At 43.6% G+C, this 27,500-nt stretch overlaps 2 protein-coding genes across 16 annotated transcripts; both read right to left on the bottom strand.

Annotated features, from left to right (window-relative positions):
• Positions 1-1,505: 1,505 nt before the first annotated feature.
• LOC135940122 (uncharacterized protein CG45076-like) lies at positions 1,506-19,891 on the bottom strand. Of its 15 annotated transcripts, XM_065484883.1 has the most exons (10): positions 12,491-13,367; positions 12,243-12,305; positions 11,288-11,330; positions 10,301-10,342; positions 8,182-8,355; positions 7,816-7,922; positions 7,629-7,762; positions 6,080-6,259; positions 3,883-4,001; positions 1,506-3,125 (listed from the first exon to the last, which is right to left on the bottom strand). In XM_065484883.1, exons 5-10 carry the CDS (start codon positions 8,353-8,355, stop codon positions 1,971-1,973), a joined length of 1,869 nt encoding a protein of 622 aa, XP_065340955.1. In that variant the 5' UTR covers positions 10,301-10,342; positions 11,288-11,330; positions 12,243-12,305; positions 12,491-13,367; the 3' UTR covers positions 1,506-1,970. The 15 variants fall into 15 exon arrangements, with proteins under 15 accessions (XP_065340955.1, XP_065340949.1, XP_065340953.1 ...); XM_065484877.1 differs by lacking the exons at positions 11,288-11,330; positions 12,491-13,367 and adding an exon at positions 19,658-19,881; XM_065484881.1 differs by having other exon boundaries at positions 12,243-13,367.
• A 598-nt stretch (positions 19,892-20,489) lies between these two features.
• On the bottom strand, positions 20,490-26,856 carry LOC135938350 (sodium-coupled monocarboxylate transporter 2-like). Its single transcript, XM_065481966.1, has 13 exons — positions 26,700-26,856; positions 24,591-24,854; positions 23,695-23,854; positions 23,568-23,633; positions 23,388-23,507; positions 22,902-23,056; positions 22,688-22,843; positions 21,955-22,063; positions 21,780-21,889; positions 21,532-21,715; positions 21,035-21,121; positions 20,817-20,980; positions 20,490-20,763 (listed from the first exon to the last, which is right to left on the bottom strand). The coding sequence occupies exons 2-13, from the start codon at positions 24,836-24,838 to the stop codon at positions 20,490-20,492; spliced, it is 1,833 nt and encodes a 610-aa protein (XP_065338038.1). The 5' UTR covers positions 24,839-24,854; positions 26,700-26,856.
• Between the last annotated feature and the right edge of the window lie 644 nt (positions 26,857-27,500).

The raw sequence follows: 27,500 nt of genomic DNA, 5'->3' as shown, positions 1-27,500 counted from the left end.
ACATCCTATTTATATGAGGCCGTGAGGGTGTCGGCATCGACTTTAGCAGCGAAAAGTAAGCAAGCAAGCAAGCGTCTATTTCCACTGAAAGGGGATCCAGTTTTTCGGCCAGCACCAAGCGACCGTCGAGTCGCCGTCCTTGACGGCTCCAATCGCGCCGGCGAAAACAATGCGAGCGGTGGTGGTGGTAGTGTGTGTGCGTCTTGTGCGCGCGCGACTGACGTGATTGATTGATGCCGCGCGCCGCTGAAAATAATATATTTGCCGAGTACTTGGCCCACCGAGAGAGCATCGATTAGCTTTGACGTCATCCAGCCGTTGGGAAGCCCTCCGCCTTTGTGTGTTGAGCCAGGCTTAATAAAAACTACTCGCGGGGAATCTCCTCTTTTGACTGCGGAACGAACGGATTTCGCTTGAGGTCGCTTAAATAACAAGTGCCACCCTCCTCCGCGCGCCCCTATGTATTTTCGGCGCGCGCGCGTCTCTCTTTTCATTCCGGTGTAGCACGAGAGCTGCTATGTGATTACCAGAAAAATGGTGCACGTGACACAAGCACAGCCCGGAGTCATCGTCCTTTGCCTACTTTTCGCGCCAGTAATCAGGTCCGTCGCCTTTCCTGATGGTGCAAATTGTTTGCTCGCGCCGTGCAACGTGTGTCTGTGTATCGACGACACCGCAGATGCATGGCCGTGCACGAGTCTTTACTCATGACTGCACCTGCTGCGTCTTCACTTTGATGAGACAAATAATATGAGTGCTCTTGATAGGGCTATTCGAAATTCGATTTGAAACAAAACAGTTTAATTAGAATTTGAGTCAGATCCAAACAAAATTCAAAAATTCTTTGACAAATGTTTTGTTTTAACATTTCGTTTTCTCTACAAAAATGAGATATAAGCCTATTATAATTTTTTTATATTTTAGACTAAGCTGCAGCTGCCAGCCTCCGTTTAAAAGGTAAAAAATACTTAATAATAAAGTTTGTTGTTGCTCTTGAGGCCATTAATCACTATGCAACCTCACTTCAAAAAACAGTTCGGTTGCGTAGGTCACCGGCAACAATGTTCAGCCAGTGACCTAAAATTTAGCGGAGAATTTTCAACATCAACTTCTAACAATAAGTCATTTTTTATCGTCGTTGCATCTTAAACATTATTTATGTTGACTGCAAGAAACGTGTGTTTCGTGTTTGCAGTATTTCTTTTCAATATGCTTAATTTTATATCAGACTAAAGTGAATCCCCCTTGGTCATTGACTTTTATCAAGACAAACAGCTGTATACCGTTCAGTTCGTTGTCGATAATGCAAGGTTGAATCTCTCGAAGGTGAAATCGGTGCAGCCTTGGGAAACGTGCCGCCAAAAGCACTTGAGCGAAGAATCAGCCATCTTCCGTAATTAGGTCAACGCACTGACTCTTCAACGAAAAATATAATACTCTAATCGAGATAGAGGCGTCAAGCTGGAATGTGTAATGGAAGGGGCCTTTCAATCAAATATCGCTCGTTCGGCGTTTATTCGCTGCTCTTTATTGCGATTAAAGGTGCACAGAATTTTGCCCTATTCAGCAACAATTATAGCATACGCACAACACGAAGTAGTTTATCAACGATGCAATAAAATGAGCGTAACTTTCTGGCATGCAAATAGTTACTGTGTGTGATAGTAAGTTATAATATGTAGCGGGAAATATTTACGAGCGGGAGTAATAATTATTGCTTTTTACACAATATCATACAACAGGGAATTGAATAGCTGCTCAACACAAAGGGCCTTTTCTGTTAAGTAAATCGGGTTAAAAAACAACAACGCCTTACTTACAAAGTAGTAAATTTATGATATTTACACGCGTACGTACAGATAAAGATCGATTGTCTCGTTTTCGGATTAACAAATAACAATACTCCGCAAGAGAATTTGATATCAGACAGAGAGAAGCCGCGGCTGGCATGAGTTGTCGTGAGCGGCAAATCAGGCGGTCTCCTCGCCTTGGGAGACGGCCTCTTGCGCCTTCTTCACCACCAAGTCCTCGGACTCTCCGTCGACGGGGATCTCGACTTCCTCAATCGTCGTCTCGGAGTGGCCGTTCTGCGGCAATGGCTCGGGGGCCACGGGCGACTCGGGCTCCTCCACCTTGGGCTCTTCGACTGCGACGGTTTCATCAGCAGGCGCCACCTCCTCTGCAGGGGCGGCTTCCGGAACTTCCTCTGGTTCGACAGGAGTGGCTGGAACTTCTGGTTCCGCGGGTGCAGCGGGAGCTTCGGGCTCTGCTGGGGCCTCAGCTTCAACCACGGCTTCCTCGGCGGCAGCTTCGGCTGATGCAGCGGCCTCGGCGGCCAGCTTGGCCTCTTCGGCTGCCTTGGCAGCGGCTTCTTCGGCAGCCTTGGCAGCGGCTTCTTCGGCTAGTCTGGCCTCCTCAGCCTTGCGGGCCTCTTCGGCCTTCTTCGCCTCCTCCGCCAGTCGGGCCTCCTCGGCCTTCTTGGCCTCCTCGGCGAGACGCGCCTCTTCGGCCAGCCGGGCTTCCTCGGCCTTCCTAGCCTCTTCAGCGGCCTTCTTGGCCTTCTCGGCCGCGGCCTTGGTCTCCTTGGCCTTCTTTGCTGCCTCGGCGACGCGGGCCTCCTCAGCGAGGAGCTCCTCTTGGATTTTCCTCTCCTCCTCCTCCTGAGCCTTCCTCTCCTCTTCTTCCTGCTGCCTCCTCAGCTGCTCCTCCTTCTCCTTCTCGGCTCTCCTGCGGGCAGCCTCCTCCTCCTGCAGCCTCCTCAGCTCGGCCTCCTCGGCGGCCCGCCTCTGCTCCTCGGCCTCCCGCTTCTGCTCCTCGGCCTCCAGCAGCTCCCTGTCGGCCTCCAACGCCGCCTGACGCTTCGCCTGCATGCGATGGGCCCGCTGCTCCTCCACCTCGCGGCGCGCCTCCTCCTCCACATCATCCTGCCTCTTCTTCCTGCGGGCGACCCGCTCCTTCTGCTCGTCCGTCAGATGCTCGGCGGCCCTCGACTCAGCCATGGCCTGGCGACCGGCCTCGCGGGCCTCCTCGCACTGCGCCCTGGCCAGGTTCAGTTCCTTGGTGTTGCTCGGTGTGATCTGCACAGGTTGCCTTTTCACCACGGCGTCCAAATTGCTCGCGCGTTTCTGTCGATCAAAATTGAAAGTCAGTTTGTCAATACACGCAACTGGCCTGATTAAATTAATTTCATTTTTCAGATTCATAGTTTTTTTATTTTGTAAAGCCAAGATTATTTACAAGGGTGGCTCTAAAAATACGTCAATAAATGCTTATTTATGCTATAATAAATATCAAAAGTACAAATAGATTTAATTTAATCTACAACACGTTTCAAGAGGAATGATCCTTTTTCCATTTCACAAGCCAACGCTTAGAGGTTGAGGTAAAGTTTAAATTTGGCACTGTTATATTTATTTATCTTTATTTGCTGCTAAGTTTTTGTGCATTTCAAAATGTGAGCACTGACTCTCAGCTAGAAATTTTATTTTGTTTGGTTTTTTCGTAATGCATACACCGATGGCCTTCGGATATACTTCGCAAATAGGAATCGAAATCTGAAATTAATAGCTGCAAAAATTTGATGAAGTAACTCTCGACCCCTGAATTTTTATCGTTATATAGACGTTAAATTACATTAATATAAACATTTAGAGATTTAAATGATTTAAATAACGCTTGCATCCGAGGGTCGAATTGAATCCCAAATATCAATTAGAATTTTAAAAAGACGATTATTAGTTCCTTCACTGTCATTTACAGTAGTCCTCTTACTAAATGGTGACACACACAATTAAAATAATAATGGAAAAATCATTACTAAATTCAATTAATTTAATTTTTCCCACCAAGTTGACTGTTACATAATTAATATTTTTAGCATACCCTATCTCGCTGCGACTGCTCGATGCGGGCGATAACAGAAGCCGGTGCCCTGGGGGTTGCAGGTGGAGGCAAAATTTCGTCGGTGGGCAGCAGGCGCCGCGACTCGGGCATCAGGAGTGCTGGAAAGCGAAATGAAGGTCAAGCATGGTTCCTGGAAACAGCTTATCGCAACACAAACAATCCGCTTCGTGTTGTGTCATGTTCGTGTCACTCTTGTCAGTGCATTTCATCCATATCCATCAATCGGCTCTATTTCTATTAATTATTATTGACTGCCGGGCTGTGCTACCGCATGCCGTTTTATCTGCTACGCTTCTATCATCAGTCTGTGTGTCATTGTTTGTCAAGACGAGCTACGCATGCAACTTATCTAGAAGCCGCTAACTGTATTATTCATGTCCAAACATTCGCTATATGACGTGCAAAGCGCTAAATAAATAAGCGGGTGACTTTCTATCTTTGGAAAACTCGCCTGATTGTTTCGCCGATGACGCAAGACACAAAATTGTATATCAAAAAGACAGAGAGCAAATGAATACATGGATGGGATAATCACCCGACTGCACGGATGGACGAATAATTGATTGATTTATTGCATTTTTAGAGCTGTTAAAAAGTGAGAGAAATATATGAGTGGGGATTATTCGGTTTGAATTTTACTTGCGAGTGTAGATTTAGGAGTGAAAATAAATACACTATTATTTATAAATTACTAGAGGGGGCAGAAACGAACAATAATACTCACATTTGCAACATTTGCGCGGAATTTCGCTCTCTGCAGCAGCTGCTCGCTCGCATTTGTTCGCCTCAATTTATTTATTTGTGTGCTTGTGTGTAATCTGACTGAGTAATTAGCTGCATATTACACTCGCATGGTTTTTGGTTGTTCACGTGGAGTGCCAGTGTTGCAAAATTAGTTCAGCCGTTTAGTTTGCGTAATTTAATTTAGTAAAATTATCCAGCGGGGCTTTTAACGCGGGCTCTATAAATAGCGACTTTGTTTATCCTGTGGGGCTGCCTTTTAAGCTGATGCAACCCGCCCGTTCCGTGCCTCTAGCCGGTTGCCTATATCGGAAAAATTGCAGGCGTTTCTTCTCTCGCATGTTATGATCGCGTTATTTGCGTCTAAATTCGCGTAGCAAACACGAGGAAAAACGCAACTAGCACATAAACACAAAAGGCAGCACTAGAAGTCTAATCCGCTGCTATTATTTTCACGGGAGTTAATTAAGGAAAACAACGCCTCTCTCTGTCAGTGTGAGCGAGTCAGAAAAACAAATCAAATAAATAATGAGCCATAAATATAGCCAAATTAAAAAAAAACTATTTTTATAACAATTCCATTTTAAGAGATTGTGAACGGGTGTTTTGTGAGGGTCACGATCTTTGTCACTTTTTGCGAAACGACCACAGTCAGTTGCAGCAAACAAGTGAGTGGAAATACTATTTACGTGTCTGTGTTATTTCTAGACTGGTGAGAAATTGCTCTCTCTCTCAGTTGTCTTCAATTACGAAACTGAACTATTCCGAGTCTTAATTATCACCAGACTGCGTGTTTTTTCATGCAGGATTTATGTGTTTGCTTGAAGGGGTTGGTTTAAAATTGTAGGGAAACGATTTTTCTTGGAACAAAAGCTGACCGATTACACTTTTATTTTTGAAGCGAAGACACGTTTGACACTTGAGACGAAGACAATATTAGAAAACAGTGAATTTTCCACGAAAGTGTAGGATAAGTAAAGAAAATAACACTTTTACAGTCTCTTGATTGAAAACAAAACGACTTTTAGACATCATGGGTTTTAGTGTTTGTATATATAACATTTTGATATTTAAAAAGAGTTGCGTATTTATGTTTTGTCACAAAAAGCATTTTACGTTTCGAGGCCACAACAAATTTACTTGCGCCCTGCAATGAAAGAAACAAAACCACATATGTTTTAAAAAGAAAGACGGACTGAGAGAAAAAAGTGACAAAAAAGAGGAAAATTCTGAGCAAAATAAAACCCAAAAGTCGAAAGGGTCATGCAGTTGAGGACGCTCACGCGGGGCACAATTCTTTCTGACTTCGACTTTCGGTGGGGGGGCGGAGGTTTTTAACTCCTTTGGCCTCGCATGCTTTCTCTTTCTTATTCAGCGGCCGCGGGCGCTGGGTTGTCAGAGGGGGTTTCCAGTGGGGGCGGCTCCTGAGACCCACCTTTGGCCATCTCGATGGTGGCGTCGGTGCCGGTGGCGCCGTTGCCGCGGGCGCGCGAGTAGTACGACAGGAACTTGACGTCGTCCCTCACGTTGCGGTCCTCGTCGTAGCGGGGAAGGGGACGTCGCCGTCCAATCGGCCTGCCTCCCGCGAACGTGATGCACGCCAGGTGGCCCCGACCTGAACACACAAATCGTAACCTCAATATAGGCTATTTTCGTGCTAAAGCAATTTCCACGGCTCCATAGGACAAAATTCGACTTCAGTTTAGATAAAAAAATTAAACTACAGTGGCACCAATTTTTCGGATAAATCGCAATATTTAAACAACTAGCAAAGCAATAGAGGTCGCTGAAAAAAATGTTATTTTATTTTTCCCTACCCTAAATTTCCTCTGAAAGTTTTAATTCTATTATACCATATCATATTTTGATTCTAAGCTCATAATTTAAAATATTACCTAGTCATTTTATATTGTTCAATATCTAAATCTACAAAATTGTCCTCTGAAAATTTCAGATTATAAAGACTTGAAATATAAAATTTTTAATGAATTTTAGCGTCAAAAATAAAGAAATGACTTAATCGTTCCGAAAATTTCAACAAAACAGAATGACGTATTTGATTTAATGAAAATAAATAGCCGTATTAGTCAGGAAACTAAAGGGTTTTTTGAGTTGGAAAATCTTAGAGTTGCAAACTTTTCTTCGATAAATATATATCTATTTTTTTTAAAAAAAGGCAGCTAAAAATGTTAGAAAATAATAAAGAAAATATGTCGATATTTTGTAATTATTCGGTGATTTTATACGTTTTTTTACACAATACACATTACGATTGGAAGCTAAAAAATATTGATTTTAAATTTCACGCCTCTAATCAATGCATCCCTTATTTTTTTGCCCCTAACCAATCGTGGAACATACCGTTTAGGAAATCAGAACTTAAAAAAGCACGTGGAAAAGTTTAGAAAGAGTGTCGCTTGCTGAGCGTGCGTTTTAATGACAAACAAAAGTTGGACGAGTGAACAGCGCGCGCAGTTAATTTCCTGCCCATGTGACCTACATTCACGTTTCAATCACTAATTGCCTCGTTAACGTAATTGTAAGGAGCCGCTGCTGGTGGAGCTGCTGCCGCCGCCGCTGTTTGTGCGTTGTGTGCGTCCCGTGTGCGCAACCAACCACATCACATAATTAAATATGCTCGCAGCGACATTCGCAATTTCGTTTGTGCCGCCGTGTCACTGATCACTTATGCAACCTGTCAGCGCCACCCTCGCGGAGATATTTCTGGTAAATCGAGTTGCATCACTGCAATAATGCAGGTGCAATTGCCACGCGCAGATCAAATGATCGCGTCCCACACACCGATAAATGACATGGTGTTCAATCCTGCTGCTTTTGAATCGGAAAAACGCAGCAAAGTCAGTTTTTTCAATCATTTTATCAACTCAACTGAACCTTGAACTTACTTTCTGGATGCAAAGGAGCCATTGGGATCATTTCAAAGTAATTGAAAAACAAATTTGAAACTGGAAGTGGCAACTCACCAATGTAAGCTTTCGCTGGCTCGGCGTAGCGGGACTTGGTGTTGATGTCCTGGTGGATCTGCCTCATTGGCGAGTACACATTCGTCTCGATGTACGAGTAGTGCGACAGAGGATCGAGGTCCCTCTCCAAAGACCTGTTTGAGTGGCGTTAAAATGCGCATAATTTACTCGATGTATGGTTCCTTACTTGGGGATGACCATGTCGGCGTGGTACGACCGCGGCACCGGGGACCGCACTCGCGACATGATTTCGTGGGTGCGCGCTTTGATTTCTCTCGTTTCATCTTCGAAATTCTAAAATGTCATGAATAGAACCAAATGAAGAAAGCACGATATATGATACAATTTATACAGTTGAGCTTGGCAATTTGAAAAATAAAATCTGGTGTAAAATGGAAAAGTATGATGTGTGCGCAAAAATCTGTAAACTGTGTGTCCACACACAAAAAGGACAAAAACCAGGGACATGCCGAATTCTGTACAAAAACGTTCTAGTCCACCAGAGCAGGAAAAGGATCGAAAAAAATAGGAATGGGTCCAAGGGGCAACTCACCGTAATCTCGGGTGAGTTCAAAAAGTCCTCGCAAGGCACACTGCCAACCCTGGGTCTGCTGCGGGTTTGGATTCTGTTGATTTCGGAAATGACGGCCGCCGAACGCATGCTGGACGGCACGTGCGGGGACAGCCGCTGGTGGGCCAGAGCGGGCATCGAGTAGTGGCCCGGCATCTTTGGTACAATACATAACAAATCACACACTCCACAAGTGGTCGTTGCTGGCAAGGCGCGTCGTGCCCTTGCCTCGGCCTTCCTGACACGTGTATTTTCGTGAGCGACACGAATATCCGTGGCAGGAACTCCTGGCAACTCGTTTTCCGTGGAAGCGCTTTTGCTCAAATGCGCACGGGTTTATTTGAACAAACACAAGGCAAAATTTTGCAGCTAGCTCGCTTCCAGAGAAAACGCGACGAAAGTAGGTTAGTTCAGAGAAGGACAGCATGTTTAACAACAAATTGGAAGCATCCTCTGGCATAGAGAAGGACAGAAAAATTGGATTCTACACACAGAGCTCTTTGCAAAATGAAAAAAATCAGCATGCACATCCCGGCCCTTGATGAACGAAGTAAAATGAGGAAATCAGGTTTGAAATGCTGGGAACTCGGCTCCTGGGGTAATAGGCGTGTGCTACTGATTACGAGAGAGTGTTGCACAAGCCGGGTGCAAGGCAAAAAGCACATCCTCATTTTTGCCTCTCGGAAAGAGCCGAGAAATGGGAAAAACGCGAAACAATAGGTGCAAAAAAAGTGCTCGCGTCGTGCGTGCTGGCCTGAATGGGCTGTTTTTGTGTGTCGCGCGGCGTTGGGAAGTTGCGAAATTGAGGTGAAACAACGTTATCTGCTCTCGTTTTCCAAAGTGCTCGTGGGTAGGACACAATTTCCGCCGCGGATACCCACCCACCCACACGGTCACCCGTTCCATTCACGCGGCGCGTTTCTTGGGCACACAAAAGGCGAACGATTGCACCGCCCTCTCGCGGGCCTAATTCATTCAAGCGGGTACCAGCCACGAAACGGTGAAAACACGAGTGCGTGTGTGACATGCAGGGGGCGAGCGATCGAGCGTTGACCCCGATCACGTCCGCACTACTTGTTTACCAGACAGAGAGCAAACACTCAATAAATATTGTGTTATTAGAAAAATGTAATGACATCGATATTCTTGGAACTCGTCGAATCGGGATTATCAGAGGATGAGCGTATGGTGAAAATCAAATATAGCAATGTTTAAAAAATCGTAACAATAAGGGTACTTTATAAATTTAATTTTGCCTCGTACAAGAGAAATTAGAATTTTTCAACCAATAATGTTAATCATACTCTAATATTATTAAATAAATAATTAGGCATATTATCGCTAAACAACTGCCGTACTTTTTCTCTTAAACTGAGGAATGGTAGGTTCTTATTTTCTGAATTTTAAAAAAAATTCATGTATTCATTCGGTTCTAGAAAATTGATCAAATAACTTTATATGAACATCTTCCTTCCTTCCTTCCTTGATGGTCAGTTAATAACCAACTGATTTACACTGCCAAAAACTACAGTAAAAAATAAAACAAAAATAAGCAACTTTGTCGGTTATTAAATAACGATTCTAGCAACGAGGAAAGACAATGTCAACCGGATTTAATTTTTAATGAAACATTCCTCAAGTGGCTTCTTCACTGCTATTTTTCCCCCAACCATACTAGCACTCTTACTGTTTCAAGGAGGAGAATTTGATTTGCTTTTCATGAGCTGAGCAAATGCAATTACAACGATGTCCGGGCGTTCATAAAGTAGAAGCTATTCTTTCCCCTTAATTTGGAAAGACAAAGGCGATTAATGGTGGCTTCGGGTACTCTGTTCGTCGGCCAAGTGTATTTTTGCGCTGTTTCCGCTCCAGCCAAGTCAAAAATAACAAAGTGCCGTCGCCCGGCCGGCCGACCGGCGTGCGCCTTTTTCTAGCCGACAGCGCCAGCCAGGACAGGCGGACTGAGCAAACACGACCAATTCCCGACTAATTGGCCCTCAAGACGCGGCAAATGACAACATGCCTCGAGGGGAATGGAGCGAATTGTGGAGAAATGAGAGAGAGAGAAGCATAAAAGTTCGAGACGAGCGCGCCTTCTTACCAGCAGTGTGACAGGCGACGTTGCCCTGGTGAAGCGCGGAACCTGTGGAGGACAAACACAAACATATCATTTAAAACGGGAGTGGAGAAATAATCCGGTTTCACATTTTTCTTGCTCGGCGAATTGCGAGGCACAGAAGCTTTTGGCGCTTAATTTGCGAAAAGCCGGATGGCACGTTCCCATGGCAACAAATAAGCATCAAGCAGCTATTTATAGCAGCCGAATCAAAGGGTTGACACAGGGCACGGGCACACGACACGATCGAGGCACGAATGCAGCCGGGGAAAGTGCAAGCGGGTGGAAAGGAAACATGCATGCGACGTGCCACAAACGAACACAGCACATTGCAGGCTCTTTTAATTTGGACAGACAAAAGGGTCGCGAACGCGCGAACTACTGCCGCTGACACATCTCTGCGCAACTTGTGTTTTTGCCGGAACGAAATGAAAGTGCGCGGCGATCACAACGAGCGGGCTGTCTGTCAGCCGCCCTTACGCGAAATTCCGCCGCACATGACATGCGAGTGCTTTGTGTTGCCGCTTATTATGGATGACGATGACAAATCCAGCCCCGGAATTCGGTTTACGTCTTAGTCACGCTCACTAATTGCGGTTTCAACCACTCCGATTTTCAGTGAGTAATTTAGATTTTTTCCCAAACTATGCCAATTTTTTCGCGTTTTCCGTGAATTAAATATTTTTTATGTAAAATAACTCATCGCAACAAAACTGGGAGAATTTTCCCGCCCATTCGTTCTATGAGCTTCTATAAATTCCTATTTTTAGAAATCAAGGGTTGCTTCTTTACGACGTAGATCGCTCGTTTGTTTTCTACTGGCAACGACTCTGAAACGAGCAATTGCCATTTAGAGCATTCCGGCTGTTTGGTTTCTAAACGCGGCGCGCATCGAGTGCAGTTGGGCGGGTGTTTCTACCTAGGCGAGCAGGGGGGTGGGGATTGGGGTGCAGTGCAAAGCAAAAGAATTACCTCAACAGAGTGAGAGCGCGGCCAGGGTTACAGAAGCAGGTAGCTGGAATAATAAGCAGGTTCGATCAAGAGTTAATTGAAAGAGCGTCTCATCTCTCTCTCTCTCAGCACAAGGCCGACCGCGCCAGTTTTATTTTTATCGTGCTGGCGTGAGAGGGATTTTATTATTATTATTTATATACATTTTGCCTTTACAGAGGCCAGTGGGCTCTCATCAAAGCATCTCAGCACAAGAAGTGAGAGGTTAAATCAAGTGCCTCATTGTCTGTGCCACGCTAAGCCAAGAATCAAGTGACTCGCTGCATGGCACAATTGCATTTTGCAATAATTAATAATGCACTTAAGGCAGGTGCTGGCGTGAGAGCCGGCCAGAAATAGCGGCCAACAAAACGCTTCAAGTTGACTGGATTTTTCTTATTATGAAAAGATTGTATAGTCCATAGATATTAGAAAATTGCGTAAAGCTTATTCGTTTTAATCAATACAATAAAAACTTGAAATTGAAGTTTACAAGATTTTTCTGCATTAAATATAATCGTTTGAGATTCCATTCAAGTCATTCTGAATTTATTTATCTGAGATATCAGAAAGTACGATTTTTCAATTGGCATATTAACATGGAGAAGCATTTCGTTTGGTCGCTCAGCCGGCGAGTAAGTGGATTAGCCTTTATTGGATTTTTAAAAAGCGTCAGAAAGCGGGAGTTTAGCGGTTCATTGAGCGTTATTTCCTTCAGCTTCAAGTACGATTTACTCGTCGAGCGCCCTCCAACAGAAAGAAATCTCCGATGTTGTTTTTGTCAAAGAAAATGCCTTGATCCGACTTCGGCCCGTATTTTTTACGCGATATGTCCTTTTTTAGCTCAAAAAAGGAGCAATTGTGTTGAGGCGCTCGACGGGAGTGAAGCGAGAAATAAGATATAGAGAAGCGCGCCAGAGGCAGAAAAATGACTTACCGCATAAGTGGAGAAGGCGTAGAGGTGGTGACTGGGCGTTGTGTGGGAGTACCTGGGCGGCACCTGGGGCATTTAGGAAGCATGTAGGCGAAACAGGCGGTGATATCCAAACAACAACAACAATAACAAACTCTGCAGCGCCTAGTCAGTCAAAAAGCAGCAAATAATAATTGGACGCCAACAAATCATAACTCATCGTGAGAACAGAGGCTACATTGGAATTATTTTTGTTCAAACAAGCTACGCACATTGAGAAAGGGAGAGGTTTCTTCTGGCGGATTCAATTTTTTTTCGTTCTACTCTGTGCAACATCCCGCGAGGGTTAAGCGGGCCAGTTGGTTGCCACGTTTGGTGCTGCGGCGGCTGAGCTCTCGACACAATACACATATAGTAGTCAAGGGTTTATGGTTAATTTGCGCGCTACATCTGCGACTGCGAGATTAGAGAAAGTCACTACAGTTCCACGCACTCCCTGCTGCGCTCGTTCTGCCAAGTTTGGCTCGTAAAAGGTCACAAGATGTGGACCAACTTTCATTGTCGCCATTCGGAGTTTGCCACGCAGTTCTAATTGGTCCAATTCATAGTCTTCGCTCAGAAGTTTTGCCCTTATTACTTTGGCAATTGCGTATTTTTAACTACCGGGGACTCCGAGGCGGTAAAATCGTTTAGAGGGACATTTAATTAACTTGACTGTTGGAATTAATTTAAAAGGAAATAAACTTGATTGAATGTGAAAAAGTAAAAAAGATCATTAAGAGAAGAGGATTACAGAGAGCAAAAAGTTCAACCGTAGGATAAATCGCCAAAATTGCGCATATATGTGGCTATTGCAAATTTGAAAAATACCAGAAAAAATCGTGTTAATCAGCAGCTCCAACTAGTTGGACTCTATCTGATGGTGGGTACAGAAACTAAGGCTAAACTGGTGACTACAACTCGGAGTTTTCCACTGTGAATATATTTTCTCCGCCAAACTGTGGCCGATCTCTCGCATTCGCAGCTAACTACAAAAGAAAAAAGTGTCAACGGTTAGTGCCACTACGAAAGAGTCTAGAGGTTAGAGAAAAATCCATTAGTCAATGAGAAGCGAGAAAGGGGCGGCGGTGGTGGGGGTTGCAGGTTTATCGGTAGGAGTAGTGGCGGTAGGTGGTGCCGTAGGGCAGGCGTCCCGTGCTGACGCTCGAGTACGAGTACGAGCCAGGCCCGGTGCCGCTGGAGCTGTAAGTGCGGCTCTCGTTGGCGTACGAGGTGCGTGGCAGGCCGTAGCGGTCAAGGGCGGACGAAGAGGACGAGCTGCTGGTGCTGGTGCTCGTGTACGACGTGTAGCTACGCTCCGGCGCGCGTTCAAGCTGGTCCACTACCACGTAGTAACGTGGTGCCTTCGCGGCCCGGACAGACAGGCACAGTTTAGATAACATGTGGCTGGCGAACAGCACAGGAATGGCTTGTGTTTCACAGTTTGAAAAACAATGGGTATGTGCGAGACAGGTGCGAGATTTGCGTGTGGTTATTAATTTATTTTCTCTTTTTAATTAATTAGGGAATGTTATTTACATGATGTCTGGGCTCTGCATGCGGCAATCAATTCTCCTCTTCTCGGAAAAAAAGTGTAATCAGAGCGGCGCGATAAAACTTGCAGATACGGTCCGCCTCTTCCAATATTTGCGCATCGCTCTCCCTCGGGCTCTTTTTTCTGCTAATGGTGCCATAGCGGGGCAAAAATCGCAGAAAATGGTCTGTGTAAGCGGCCCGGCGCCGCCATGAGGAATTTTTTGCCGGCTCTTTTTCCACGAAGTTTATGAGCTCGTTTGCAAACAGAAAATGTTAATTTGAACAAATCTGCATGTTAATTTAACTCTAAATTTACCATTCTCTAAACTTTCTGCAAACTAATAAAATTTCAGTTGAGCCGTTGTTTTTTTCCTTGATTTTCACAGGGAAATAATTAAGTGCGTGTGTGACTTTGAACCAAGAGAAAGATCCGCCCAGCCGCCCTGAAATGGTTGACAGAAGGTCGGTTGGAGGGGGGCAGGAGATCGTCCTGTGAGGTCGTGCCCACTCGGCATGCACAAATGCTACTCACCGCACCACGCGTGACAACCAAAGCGGTCGCACCCTTCGGTCCTTCGAAAGAGACTAACTAAATTGCAAAACATGTCAACAAAAATACCAAACAGAGAAATTGTAAATATAGATAATGCGTAACCTCTCCCTCTCATTTCTCTAATAAATAATAATATCATACTCAATTAAAATGTATTAGAGTAAATTAGGCGGGACTTACACTCTAAAGATTCGGTTTCGAGTTCGCGTGTGGCTCTGACTGGAAGGAGTTCGGAGAGCGTGGGTGGAATCGTGTGTGTTTTGCATTAATTTGAATTAATTCAGCCGAGCGCTCGATTAATCATAACTGTTCCAATTAGTCTTGTCCGCCGTTAATGAAGGGATTAATCAATTTAACAAGTCCTACACAGCACCACAAAACCTGAGCCTAACAAATAACAGAGTGAAGAATGCAGCAGCAGCTCGTTTTGCATTCGCGATTAGTACTTTTAATGAAGCTGTTGATAGAGAGAAAAAGAGAGAGCGGAAAGTGTTGGTTGGTTTACAAAGTCCTGCTCTTTTTTAATAATACAAAGGTTCCAGCGCAAGTCAAATCAGCAATGCGGAATTAAAGAGATTAATTATCATAGCCGCGGTGACGCGCCCTCTCGTTCATTTAATTTTTTTACTGCTAATCAAGTGTGGCGCGCGTGGAGCGAGATTCAACGGCCTGCTGGAGAGCTGAAAACGGCATCCCTGACGCAGAAATAAAAATCCGCCTTTTGGCCAGCCAGCACCTGCCACCATTAATTGTCGATATATTCGCAAACGCCGGCTGGCCTGGCGTGCATTTTTGCCACTGCGAATCAGAGGGAGAAAAAATAATAGAGCAGAGGTCTGCACGGATGCCGCTTTTAACTCGGCGCAGGTCATTAAAGCTGCCCACGCGCAAAATTCATCCACGGCTACATTCCACGGCTGTGGGGCGTGATGCCACCTCGTCACTACGCTCAACACAAATTTACATTGCACATTTCTGCATTTAATTTGTCAGTTCACTGGGCTAAATAAAAGTTTCAGAAACATGTCACTTGGCAAGTTGAAGTTGATACTACTAGACTAATTTAACATCTGATTTGAGGAGCTTATATCATTATGAAAAACCCTGATTCTTTCCACACATTACCATGCTTTAAACAATATATAAAATAAAAGTTTAAGTTTATTATTTTCAAGTCATTGTTGTAACAAATTTATTATTTCATAAAACACTATGCTTTGTAAAATTTATAGAACACCCCAAATCAGAAGGCACTCAAACTGGCCCCACAAGCAGATTTAATTCAAAAATATTGGATTAGAGCGTTTTGTTTTCACTGCTTTGGTGCAAAAATAGATTATTAATTTGTGAGAGAACGAATGTGCGGTGTGAGTGCGAGAGGTGGATTAGCTCGCTCCACTAGTGGCGGTAGTAGCGGTAGAACGTGTAAAGGTGCGAGGGCATGTCAGGGGCCACGGAGCGCAGGGTGCGGCGCGGTGGCGAGTAGGCGCTCGTCAGGCCGGACTCGTCGCCTGGGGCTCTGGGCGCTCTTCCGTAGGCGGTGTACAACGGCGGCACCTCAGACAGGCGCAGCATCGTCGGTGTCAGGTGCTCGGGCGCCTTGCGCCGCTAAAACCACACGAAAAGTCGCCAGCCACCTCAGCACCACTTTTCACAAAATTCGTGAGTTGCCAACACAACCCCGTCTGTTGGTTTAATAATAGGGGGCAGCCTGCAAGACTTGAGAAATCCAGATTTTCCTCTTTGGTAGGAAATTTCGGATTTGTTGGTGAGTCTAATTTTCAGACCTTTTTAATTACTCGTTTTTTCTTTTCAATAAAATCTCGAATTAAAAATATTTTTCAATAGTTGTCAGTAGATCGAAAGTCATCAAAAACAAGGGCAAAAAAGCGAATATTTATATTGTCTGCCACTGTATATTTGTTTGTTATTTTTGATTTTTTAAATAATTTTGACCTAAGGGCTTTTTTTAATTCAAGAGTTCCCAAGTCTTAAAGCTTCCTTCCAAAATGTTGAAATGAAATGTCATTCCAGTGAACTCTTAAATGAGAAGGGGGTGCCGGTGCTGGTTAAAACACTTTCGGGCCGGGATCGGTAATAATTATAGAAAATTCAATACTGTGTACACAGTTAAATTTGCAGAAAAAATAATGAGGACTCCGCTTTTTGTTTGGCTTGGTTTTAAAGCCGATCGGGGTTGATGAGTTTGGAGCAGCCGCCGTTTTTAATTACAATGTTTTGATTACTCCATCGGCTTCAATGAGCCGTTTTGATCTTTTAAAACGCGGCCTTTGTTTTGGGACGGTAATAGCATCCAGCGTCAAAAGCAATTATCGCATTCTATAATCGGAGCCGCTCTGTGACGACTTGCTAGCTGCCGCCTCGTCGAATGCATATGGATCTCGCGCAAAACTGATTTGGCAATGGACTCATCTCGCCAGTTTTAATATTAGCAGCGCGGCTGGCACGGCTCCAACTTTTTCTTTCCTGCCGACTGCTTCGCTCATAATTCTCGACATCTCACTTTTGTGTGAAGCGAGATATCTCGTCTCGCGAAATGTCAAAGTGGCCGTGTGAATCTTTCATCGTCGCGCTGGGAAAATCAGAAACTGCTTTCTAAAGCCGCGCGAGGAGGGAGGTATTTACCTCGAAAAATCCGAAAGTAGAGTGCTAAAATATTAACCGTTGCTCAGAACAAGAGGTGCGTTCAATGCATGTCACCGAGATGGAGCTCTCGATCTCGAGCAGAGGGCGGGGAGGAACAAACTGCTAATCGTCGCGACGTTGTTAGGCTTTTTGTCGGACACGTCTGCTTGGCAGGTTGCCTATTTTGGGCAAAGCAGGCAAAGAACCGACGCCCACAAACTCGAATCACGCGCCAACTGAATTGAACTCAAGTGTAAATGATCAATCACTGAAGAAACTTAAATTGCGAACACTAAAAATCCTTATAAAAAAATAATAACTAACTTTGAATAAAAAAGGTGTGGTACAATAGAGAACAAAGAAGTAAAATATTGACATTGAAATAGGTACCAAGTAAAAGTTCATAGGAGCTATAAAATTGCATATATGTTAGGGGAGAGGGGAGCATCTGGTAACTATATCCACTTTTAAAACGCAGAAGGCACTGTTCAAGGATTACCCCCGCGTGCCAACTTGAAGCATCTAATTTGTCGCTGTTTGGACTTTGAACCGCTGAAACGAGTTGAGAAAGGATTGATAAATAGTTTGGCGGATTCTCGCTTTGCTGCTTCACTTTATTGAGGCAACAAACACACTCGTTCAGGACCGCTGCCAAGTGGAGCACTCACCGCGTGGGCAGCTCTCTGCTTTTTAAAAACGCGCGCGCGGGATATCGTGTCCGGCTTCTCGAAATACCCAGCAAAGTGCGAGGCGGAGGCAACGAGACGAGAGGCTGCTGCTCCAGTGGCGCGCGCGAGCGAGCACAGAACGGGGTTAACTGCTGCATTCTTGCAAAATCGCTTAATAAATCTGACCGAATTCGCGTCCGGCGAGTGGGCGGTTCGAATCTTCTTGGCGCCGCCTGTTTTTCGTCCTTTTCGACGCAACAGTGACCCACTTTTTTGGTTCGAAGGACAAAAACACCTAATTTCATCGAGCGACTTGATTTAATTTCGTCCGTTTCCTCGACTGGAATTCCCATTTGAAGTTACCCCGAAAGCAAATAAATTAAACATTTCCACTCTGGACTTCCTATCTTGCTTGTAAACTTGTGTAACACTCGCAAGGAATTAAAACCTTTTGATGCGAATCATGTTTCTAATGCTTCCAACTAACGTTCGGGTCCAATCAGGTGTAAGTCTTTTTGAGCCGATCAACTTTCCTCAAGCCTTTTCTCGGAAACGTCTTCGCTCTCCTCTAAAAGCGGGTCTAAAAAATTCGGATCTCTGGTTAATAAATTTGATCCAGTCGTCGTGGTCGCCATGGCAATATTTCTCGTGACAAGCAACCAACGAGAACTTATTCCTCTAATAAGACCGGCGGGACATAACTCTGGTTAGAATGAAAATAATAAATAGCAGCGCCACTCGCGAGGCGCGTCTCGTGCGTCCGACGCTAAATTTGGACTCGGCCGCTTCACGGAAACCCAATCTCGCCTCTGGAGAAGGGCTGTCGTTATTTAACGAGTCATCCTCCGCAAAGCGCACACAGATATAAAGGATTTGGAGAAATTTATTTCGCCCAGCGGCCGGCGGTGAAATGATACCAAAATAAACACTTGGAGGAGAAAAATGTCTTCAGATAACTTTGCAACTTTACTGTCATTAGCTCAAAATTATTTTTTCATCTCAAAAGCTTTATTGTTTTGGACCAAACAGAACTGTGGTGCTGATGTGACTAAATTTCTAGATTGGCAATTAATCGATCTCTAAGTATACTGCGTACAGATAAAAAAAAGCCGAGCCCGACTATCATTTACAGATGCAAATGACACTGCGAGAGGGCAGCTGGGGTAAAAACTACGCTACACAATACGGGTTTGTGTGTGCCTGTGTTACATGTGTGCGTGTATGTGAGCTCCATTTGCATACGCATGTGTCCGTGCGTCCGCTTATCATCGATTCGCATAATTACGGGTAAAGTGCAAGGCAGCCGAAAATTCGGACAAGCCCTCGACGCTTGCATATTTGGCTCGCGAGACTCGATTTTCGGCCTTAATGGAGACGATCGTCAATGAAGGGGTCGCTTTTGTTGTGAAGTGACGTCACAAATGTGTCACTGTCGTGCTTATGTTGTTGCCACACGCACGCCGCGAATATCATTTTGACTAACTCGTGCAGTGTGGAGAAATGCCCGGAATTTTGATAAATAACCGGACCAGAATAAGACCGACTTCTATTGATTTATTTTTAGACTTTCACTTTGTTAAAAAGTGTGACTTTCAAGATATTTTTTTTATATTTTCAACCTTTTAATTTTTAAACGACGGGGATTTAGGCTTATCTTAATTTTACGACTGTCTTGCAGGTGTAGAAGTGTTAAAAATTATTGATTTTGAATGTGTCGCTTATTGTTACTTTTTAAACATATATTTATAGATTGCTCCAGCATGTCCTGACGCATTATCACATACAATAAACGAACCACACACTCTTCACCTATGGACACGCTAAAAAAGGAATGCGCTAGTGACTCTAAAAAATAGGCAACGAGGAAAGGAATTCGAACGCACACACAGGGACAATAATGGAGATGTGAAATGTGAAATGGTCGAGTTATGAGCGAGTTTTGTGCGGTGTGTGTTGTTGGTGCTGCGGGATATTCCAGCCCCGAGTGGCCGCCTTACCGTGTGCGTGTAGGTGGCCAAAGCGGGCCGCACGGTCCTGCGGCTCGTGTAAAAGTCGGTATCGTACATCTCTGGGCGCTTCGGGGCTGCGGCTGTGCGTGCGAGTGGCCTGTGCGAGGACTGGGCTGCGACTAGAGCTGTCACTGGGCCCCTTTCGTTGGCCGCCCCTCTAGCCGACGGCTATTTCGGGCGGCCCGTGACGTCACGCAAGGCGGCCACTAGCCAAAACTCGAAATCTTTCACTAGACTTTTCTTCTATTCGCCGCACGCGGCTGGCGCAACGCCCCCGTCCCACCCATTGCTGCAACTTTTGGCGAGAATGAGTGCATACACGACATATTGTTATGAAGTCAGTTCATGCATCTGGACCAGGATGAGCTAATCCGGGTTGGCTAGCTCGCACGCCACCGACGCGATCCAAAGCAAATCACCGTGACGGAAATAGGCCCTTCGATCATTTCCTCCGCGGATAAATTCATTCGACTTGCTCTCGTTTGTGCGCGTTAACGTTTCGTTGGTTTTCAAAGCCTTTTTTGGGTTTTAAATAAATTTAATATGTCTTTTATTTCGAATTCAAGTTTCTAAAAAATAATTTACAACTGATTAAATTATAAAGTCAGTCACAACTGTTGTACGTGCTTCAGATTGAATGTTACGTTTCCCACTCTTGGAATGGATTTATTTATGGAGCGCGAAGAATAGTCTTCTTATTTACGGGCTTTTTGTGGAGCTTCTTCTACTGCCTTCTTTTTTTCCTAGAGTGTTGTTTACTATCTCAGTTTCGAATCCAATATTTTGCAGACCAATCATCTACAAAATTTCAAATAATATTTTAGGACAAGAAAATCATTTTGCCACTCACATTTTTATCCTTGTCCTCCTTTTCTTTCGACAACAGCGGCCAGTTGAGCTTTTCCTGCCAGTCGAGGGGAAGACTGTCCATAAGTTTGGTCAGACCGGGTGAGAGCATCCTGCGGTCCATTTGCCTGGGGTCATTAAACTTGGTCAGCCAGCTGACCAAGACGGCCACCAGAGTCGTGACGAACCACCCGATGGGCGAGTACCACATGTAGGACACCGCGTAGAGAGGAAAAACGTCGGGGTAGCTATGAAAGCGTCGTAAAATAGAAAAAAATGTAAAAAAAACAGGACTATTCACCCTTCAGGTGGGGGTAGTGGGGGTTGCCCGACGGTGCAGTTGCAGCCGAAAGTGTAAAGTGGCTTTTTCGGAAATGAGATATGTCCCATGGCCGCTTCAGCCTGAGCGCCGAATCCCATCCACGCGACGAATACTAAGCCTGTTATCGTGCCAGTAAATGCGCCCTGAGAGAATAAGCAACATTAATTTTTTGATTGGATGCAGCCTTACAAACTAACCTTCCAGTTTACCCAGGGAACCAAAAGGCCGAGACTGAACAGCCCAAGAATCGGACCGCCGACAATCCCATGAATGCTGAGAGCCGCCTGTTACCAATTATATATTCATACATGATTAATTAATTGGCTAGAAACATTGTAAGATTTTCCAATTGTATTTGACAATTTTAAGCTGTGTGGTTAAATTTCTGTTCCTGGAATTAATTTTGGCAAAATGAGTGGCACATCAAGGATTCGTTATATACAATGTGAGAGCCCTTCAAAAACGGAAAATAAATCAAATCGATTCTTCAATGAGATCAAGAATATAAATTTTCCTTAATTGAAAGAAATACTTTCAAACGAGCTTTAGAGTTGGACTAAATTAAACTACCTCAATAAGTCGATCATTAGGCCAATGATAACTACTTTCAGGGATAAAATTCAACTACCTTTTAGAAAAGCTTTTGAATTGTTGTTGGACGGGGATAGCTTAAAAATTAACGCCCTTTTGGTACCTGGAGAACACCGCCGATTTGCGCGACGATGAAGACGATGCCAAAGCTGATGAGGCCGTAGATCAAGCTGATCCACTTGGCCAAGCCTGCCTGCCTCTCGTCCGACAGGTTCATTTTGCACGCGCCCACCATGAAGTCCTTCAAAGTGATGGCCGCCAGCGCTGATAGCCCGGTCGACACGGTGCTTTTGAGGGCGCAAAGTCTCAAGTGACGATTAAGCGCGCAGGCAAGAATTAATTTCAATTAACCTGAGAGCACCGCTGAAAATTCCAGCGGTGAAGAGGCCCGGGATGCCGGGCAAACTGCCCATCGTGTCCATGACGAAGAGCGGCAAAAGCTGATCGGACGCCTTGACTTGCTGCGAACACACACACATACAATGCACATGCTAACTCAAACAGTGCGCTCTCGTGTTTGTCTTACCCCGGCAGTCAAAGGGTCGCAGTCGAAGTAGTAGGCGTACATGACCAGGCCGCCCCAGCAGCACACCAGCAACAGAGTCACCAAACCCACGCAATTTATCCAGATCGCTCTACAAATTTTGCATATCCAACATCAAACCGTGATCGTGGAGAACTATTATTATTGCTTGTTTATTCTCACCAAAAGATATGTACATACATGTTAAAAAACAATTTGTCAAAAATAAAAAATAGAAAGCATATTTATAAAACTAAGGGCTTCACTAGCGATTCAAACCGTCCACTGTTTTTTCTTCTGACAATGAGCTCCTAGTCGTCATGTAAGCGATAAATATGCTTTTTGAATCACACTTAAAATCATCTAAAACCGTCTAAATCGGAAAAATTTGTAAAATTGATGATTTTGCAAGAAATGAACTTCAGATCAAACCTCAATAATGATCAAAAATATAGATTTTACTCTATGAAAAATTTAATTAAACCGAGATATAAATGTTTTTACTTGGCCCCTCTGAAACAATTACAATACTCTTTCATTTTTCTTTATATATATATATATATATATATATATATATATATATATATATATATATATATATATATATATATATATATAATACTTCTTAGCTTGTAGCACTTTTTAGTGCTCTTTATCGTCAGTATTATTTGCTCTTTTAGATATTATTTTTTAATATCCTATGAAACATTATTTGATAAATTTTAGCTTAAAAAACATTAATGTAACAAACCTCACAGCCTGTTTTTCGGTGGGCACCGTCAGGAAGCGTTGGATCTGCGCCTGGTTTGCGGCATACGTGCTGGTCCAGAGGAACGAGCCGCCGACGATCATGGACCAGAAAGTGTGTCTCTCGCGGGGATCAACATTCATACTGTCATTTGAGTTTTAAGAGTTAAATTATCTAGATTTGAGAGTAGGAAAAGTCGCACTTGAAAAATTCATTCCTGCCGGTCTCCTCTGCCTTTTGCCAGACGTAGCCAAAACCACCAGCGTCAGCGGTGCCTTTGAAAACGACCGCCATCATGCCGGCGAACATCATCAGCACTTGGAACGTGTCCGTCCAGATCACAGCCTTTATTCCTCCCTGCGTAACAAGATGAATTACGTTTCGGGGCTAAAAATCTCCTGAGTCAACTTTTTAGAACTTGTGTCGTGGACTTGTGATTTATCAAAACAAATTAAAACAAGATTGATTTTTCGCACGATGCATAATAGGTTAATAAAATTTTTGAAGGGCACACGATTCAAGTGCTCATTGTCAGAGTTTAAATAAATTAGAATCTCATCCAGGATAATTTTTAGGTAATATTTTGTTATTAAGAATAATTAGTTTAATGCAAATTTAACTATCTTACAAATTGTACTTAAAATTATGTTCTTGAAATATTTCCCTCAAATCGATCAATACTACTCACTATTGACGTGTAGAAAATGCAGACGACGAAGATAATGCTGACCGCAGCATAAGTGTGAAGACCGGTTACCTGATTAAGTGCTAAGGCTGGCGCGTACACTACGATTGGCATGTAGGTAATCTGTTCTCAAAAGACACAATTAATTGTTCAATTTGAATCTTATTTCCCACCGTTAATTACCATATGAAATGTAAATATGCAGCATCCAATAAGACGCACTGCTTTGTTGAACCGCATCTCCAGGTACTGCCAATATTTTTATTTAGTGAGTATGCTGATATTTATTGTTATTTTTTGTCAATTTCACCTCGTAAGCAGAGGTGAGCTCGAGGCGGTGGTAGACGGGCATGAAAAGGTAGGCCGTGATCGGCGTGGTCACAATGTAGGCAAAGCCGATCATGACAAACTGCGTGCCGTAGTTGTACATTTCGGCTGGGTTTCCTAACAAGGTCACTGCGGACATGAAGCTAAAAAAGGACACAGCGAGAAATATTTTATTAAACGGTTACATCAAGTTCGCATCAAAGTAAAATTATTTTAACATGGGGTTTTATGACATTAGCTTCGCTTTTTATCTGTTTAATTTATCACTTGTTGATGTTGCTATTGTCACCGGTTGAAAATTCTGTGCGTCAGAGATTATCAAATAAAATTGCGATGTTGCTAGCGACCGATTATTTTTATTTCATAACAACTTAACAATCACTTGAAATTAAAGTGGATTAGATAAAATAAACAATAATGACTTGAGCTTTTTGTTTTGCCTTCCGATTCACAGTAATTTTTACTCAGTCATAATATGAAAAACTTCTCCGTTCAAAGTTCTTTGATATTCAAGCAATCGAATTATCTTACAAACTTCTTTTGATAAGTTTGAATCGATTATTTTATACTCTGTGTAACTGTAAGTTACCGCCACGTAATTTCAACCAGAACACCTTCAGTAAATAATAGACTTTTTATGTATAGTAGGTCTTTTTGGAGTCACCAAGAAAAAAGCTGTTTGTATATTATGTTACCTAAAAGATTGAGCTTTTTAGTTTCATTGAGAGGAAGCAATTCCGCTTTTTTTAACCGACCATATTCACAGCACAAAAATCATGTTGGCTGCAGAAAACATTTAAAATGATTATTGCAATCACGAAAATTGTCAAAACATGAAGAGCATAAAATTGATTTCGATCGGGCAGATTGAATTCGTACCTGGCGAGGAGCGACATGGACATGGGAAAGGTGGCCATTTGTCTGCCGCCGACGAGGATGTCATCGGCGCTGGCCTTTTTTCTCTTGGCTTGGATGCCGTAGAAAATGCCGATGCCGGCCGAGACGAGCAGCATCAGGGCGCAGACGACGTAGTCCGGCCATTGAAAGTACGAAATGTGTGGCTGGCAGGTGGCCTCATCCTCCTTCAGCACGAACGGCGTCTCGTCTAACCGCAACTTCGCCGACATTGTGTCCTCAGCTTCGCTACTGAATTGAAAAAATTTGACCCAGAATTAAAGGCTAGTTGCTTAAAAAATTCGGGTCTGCCGCCCGCACAGGGATGGCATGCGTGTCGTCAGAGGACCTTGTCGTGCTTTCCTAACAAAGGCGCAGAGAGTTAAAAGGTGCGTGCCATGGATTCATGAGGAGAAGACACACGTTAGATTCGGTGGATGTCACAATCGGTGACAATTTGTGAGATATGAAAAATGAGGCGTAGAAAAATTTTTTTGTCAGGGAGACCGCAGCCCTCGGCGACAAAGAAAATTCGAGATTATTTTTTACTCTCCAAACACAGACAGAAATACGTCGAATAATAATTTAAGCGTTGTTACATATGTAGCGTTCAAAGCTCTATGAAATAAATGCAGCCCTAGATTCAGAATTAAAACTTATGTTAAATTGAATGGAAAGAACAAGTGAGATCGGAAACACGGCATTCCCGATGTGCATGCGATCGAGCAAGCATTAGGCAGGTGTTGCCTCCGCGGCTAGCCTTTTACTCGGAACAAAGGGTGGAATTTCGAAGCAGTATTCACCTTGGAGAGAGGATAGAGCCATAAAATGCTATTTACTAGCCACGTCTATCGTGAGAAGATTGGATGTTATCCTTTTTTTGTTGCATGGGTTTCTCATTAACAAAAGTCAAACAATATTTGGTAAGTCCAATAAAACAGTCGCAAAAGAAAAATAATAATACTTTTGTATAATTTTTAAACCATCAAAATTTAAAAAAATCCAGTGTTAGAATTAATTTAATTTAAACGAACAAAAACGTGTCCATAAATTAATCCACATTGATATGTGTAATCTGACTGATGGTGAAGAATTTTATTTTCATCTATATTATCTGTTGGTCAAAGTGATGGATGAGTGTCACATTCCTCAATTTAAAGGCCAACATCAACTGTATATTTGATGTCTGTGCGAAAATTCCTCTTCCATTTAAAGCAGTTTGATCTCCATCTCCAATATCCAGAGGCTGTTCGCGAAAGATAATTTACTGCTCAAGGCGCAGCTACGGCCAATTGACTTTCTGTTGCGCTCGAACGGTTTTTGTTAGGCATAGAAATTAGACTCGCTGGAAGTGGCATTAGTGCAAAATATACGGACAGAGAAAAAATTTTTCTTTAGAAATTGCATGCCATCCTTTTATTATTTTATTTTTTTTAATTGTCCCCTTTTCGAGTTTACCTTGAAACAGGAACATGCCAGCCAGCTGTTTTAATATGATTTTGGGTGTGGCTTCGCAGAGTTGTGATTTAATCAGTTCAGTCGCTGCCGATGCTAATTTTTGTAACCTATTAACGAGGATTAAGTTGTGTCCAATGACCATAAATTATATTGCAGCCTCGTTGCTGCAACTGGAGCTCATCAGTCGAGCTGTTTGCATATGCTTTATTTAAATAGACGAGCGCGCAATCCAATAAATTGTCGTCAGCAAAAAAAATAACAATCCAGGACAATATCCTTCATTCAAATTGCTTGCTCTGCGTTTGAAGCTAACGCGATTTTAATAAAAAAAAGACGTGCGCTATCGTTCAAGTGCGTGAGCAGAATTATCAGGTGCAGAGTTGCGTGATTTAAATAGCAGCTATAGGCCAGGGTCACCGGCGCGAATCAGATGGACAAAACTTGTATATGATGAGCAGAGCAGACACCAAAACACTTTTATATAAGGTTGCGTAACAATGAAAAATCGCATTCCATTGTTCTCAAGATTAAATTGTATCCTAAATTCTAACAAATGATTTGAATTAGATAAAAATTATATTGCGCCTGCGAATTGGCGAGCGAGCGAGTCGCGGAAAGAAAGCAAAAGTTACGAACCTTCAGCAAGCGACGGCGGCACGCGTCCTACTGCACCTGACTCGCCGCGCTCAGGTATAGAAAGGAGAGCTGGCTGCAAAGACGGAGAAAGCCGCCACGGCCGCCGCAGCAGCAGAAGGGTCCTAGAGGGAAACTCGGCGGCGGCGGAGGGGACAGTGGGGCGGCCGCACAACAGTATATTACCCAAGCGGAATTCAAGTTCAAACAGCAGCACAATGGGCGCTAACGAGATAACAACACTGCTCTCCAATATTCTCTCCGCGAGACCAATTATGATTTTGATAACGAGTCGCGTAAATGTTAGTGCACGCTGTTTGTGTAAATTTCGAATTCGCACTGACACCTGACACCGCTGAATTAATTCATGCTCTAGTACTGGTGCTGCTTATGAAAAGTTCATCACTTCGCATCTTGTTGGCGAGCACGAGTCAAAAATGCAAAAAAAAACTGGTTTCTGGGATTTTCACTTAGCTCATTTAGCAGGAACTCGTGGTATTTTGTGATGAAAATAACTTGTTTGGAGATAAGTTTAAGCTGATTTTATTAAGAGGAAAACATTGCATGTCTTGCAAAAGTTCAAATAATCCTTACCAATTTAGACAGCTATGACGTTTTTGAAAGGTTATTATCAAATGTTTGCCTGCCGAAGAAGGTAAGGGATGTGACCTTAAAGGAGATCTGGGAAAAAATGGCTTCGTTTTTCCAGCAAGTCGAGCCATCCAGCCTGGTTTACCAGGACAAGATGAATAGCCGCGTGCAGAAACAAGACGAGACAGCAGCGGAATTCATCGCAGATCTACA

Source organism: Cloeon dipterum, chromosome 3 (assembly GCF_949628265.1).
Source record: "Cloeon dipterum chromosome 3, ieCloDipt1.1, whole genome shotgun sequence".
In the NCBI taxonomy this organism is placed as follows: Eukaryota; Metazoa; Arthropoda; class Insecta; order Ephemeroptera; family Baetidae; genus Cloeon; species Cloeon dipterum.
This window is presented reverse-complemented; position numbering and strand designations above follow the sequence as displayed.

What these genes read in the sequence shown, in the direction of transcription:
- LOC135940122 (XM_065484877.1), bottom strand. Translation starts at nt 19,726, where the DNA reads ATGTACGATACCGACTTTTACACGAGCCGCAGGACCGTGCGGCCCGCT. An exon ending in CGTCGCCTGTCACACTGCTG is followed by an intron (nt 8,356 to 10,300) that starts GTAAGAAGGCGC and finishes ATTGTACCAAAG; the next exon opens with ATGCCGGGCCACTACTCGAT. An exon ending in GCCGACATGGTCATCCCCAA is followed by an intron (nt 7,763 to 7,815) that starts GTAAGGAACCAT and finishes CCACTCAAACAG; the next exon opens with GTCTTTGGAGAGGGACCTCG.
- LOC135938350 (XM_065481966.1), bottom strand. Translation starts at nt 24,838, where the DNA reads ATGTCGGCGAAGTTGCGGTTAGACGAGACGCCGTTCGTGCTGAAGGAG. An exon ending in GGCAGGAATGAATTTTTCAA is followed by an intron (nt 22,844 to 22,901) that starts GTGCGACTTTTC and finishes CTCAAATGACAG; the next exon opens with TATGAATGTTGATCCCCGCG. An exon ending in TTCCCTGGGTAAACTGGAAG is followed by an intron (nt 20,981 to 21,034) that starts GTTAGTTTGTAA and finishes TTATTCTCTCAG; the next exon opens with GGCGCATTTACTGGCACGAT.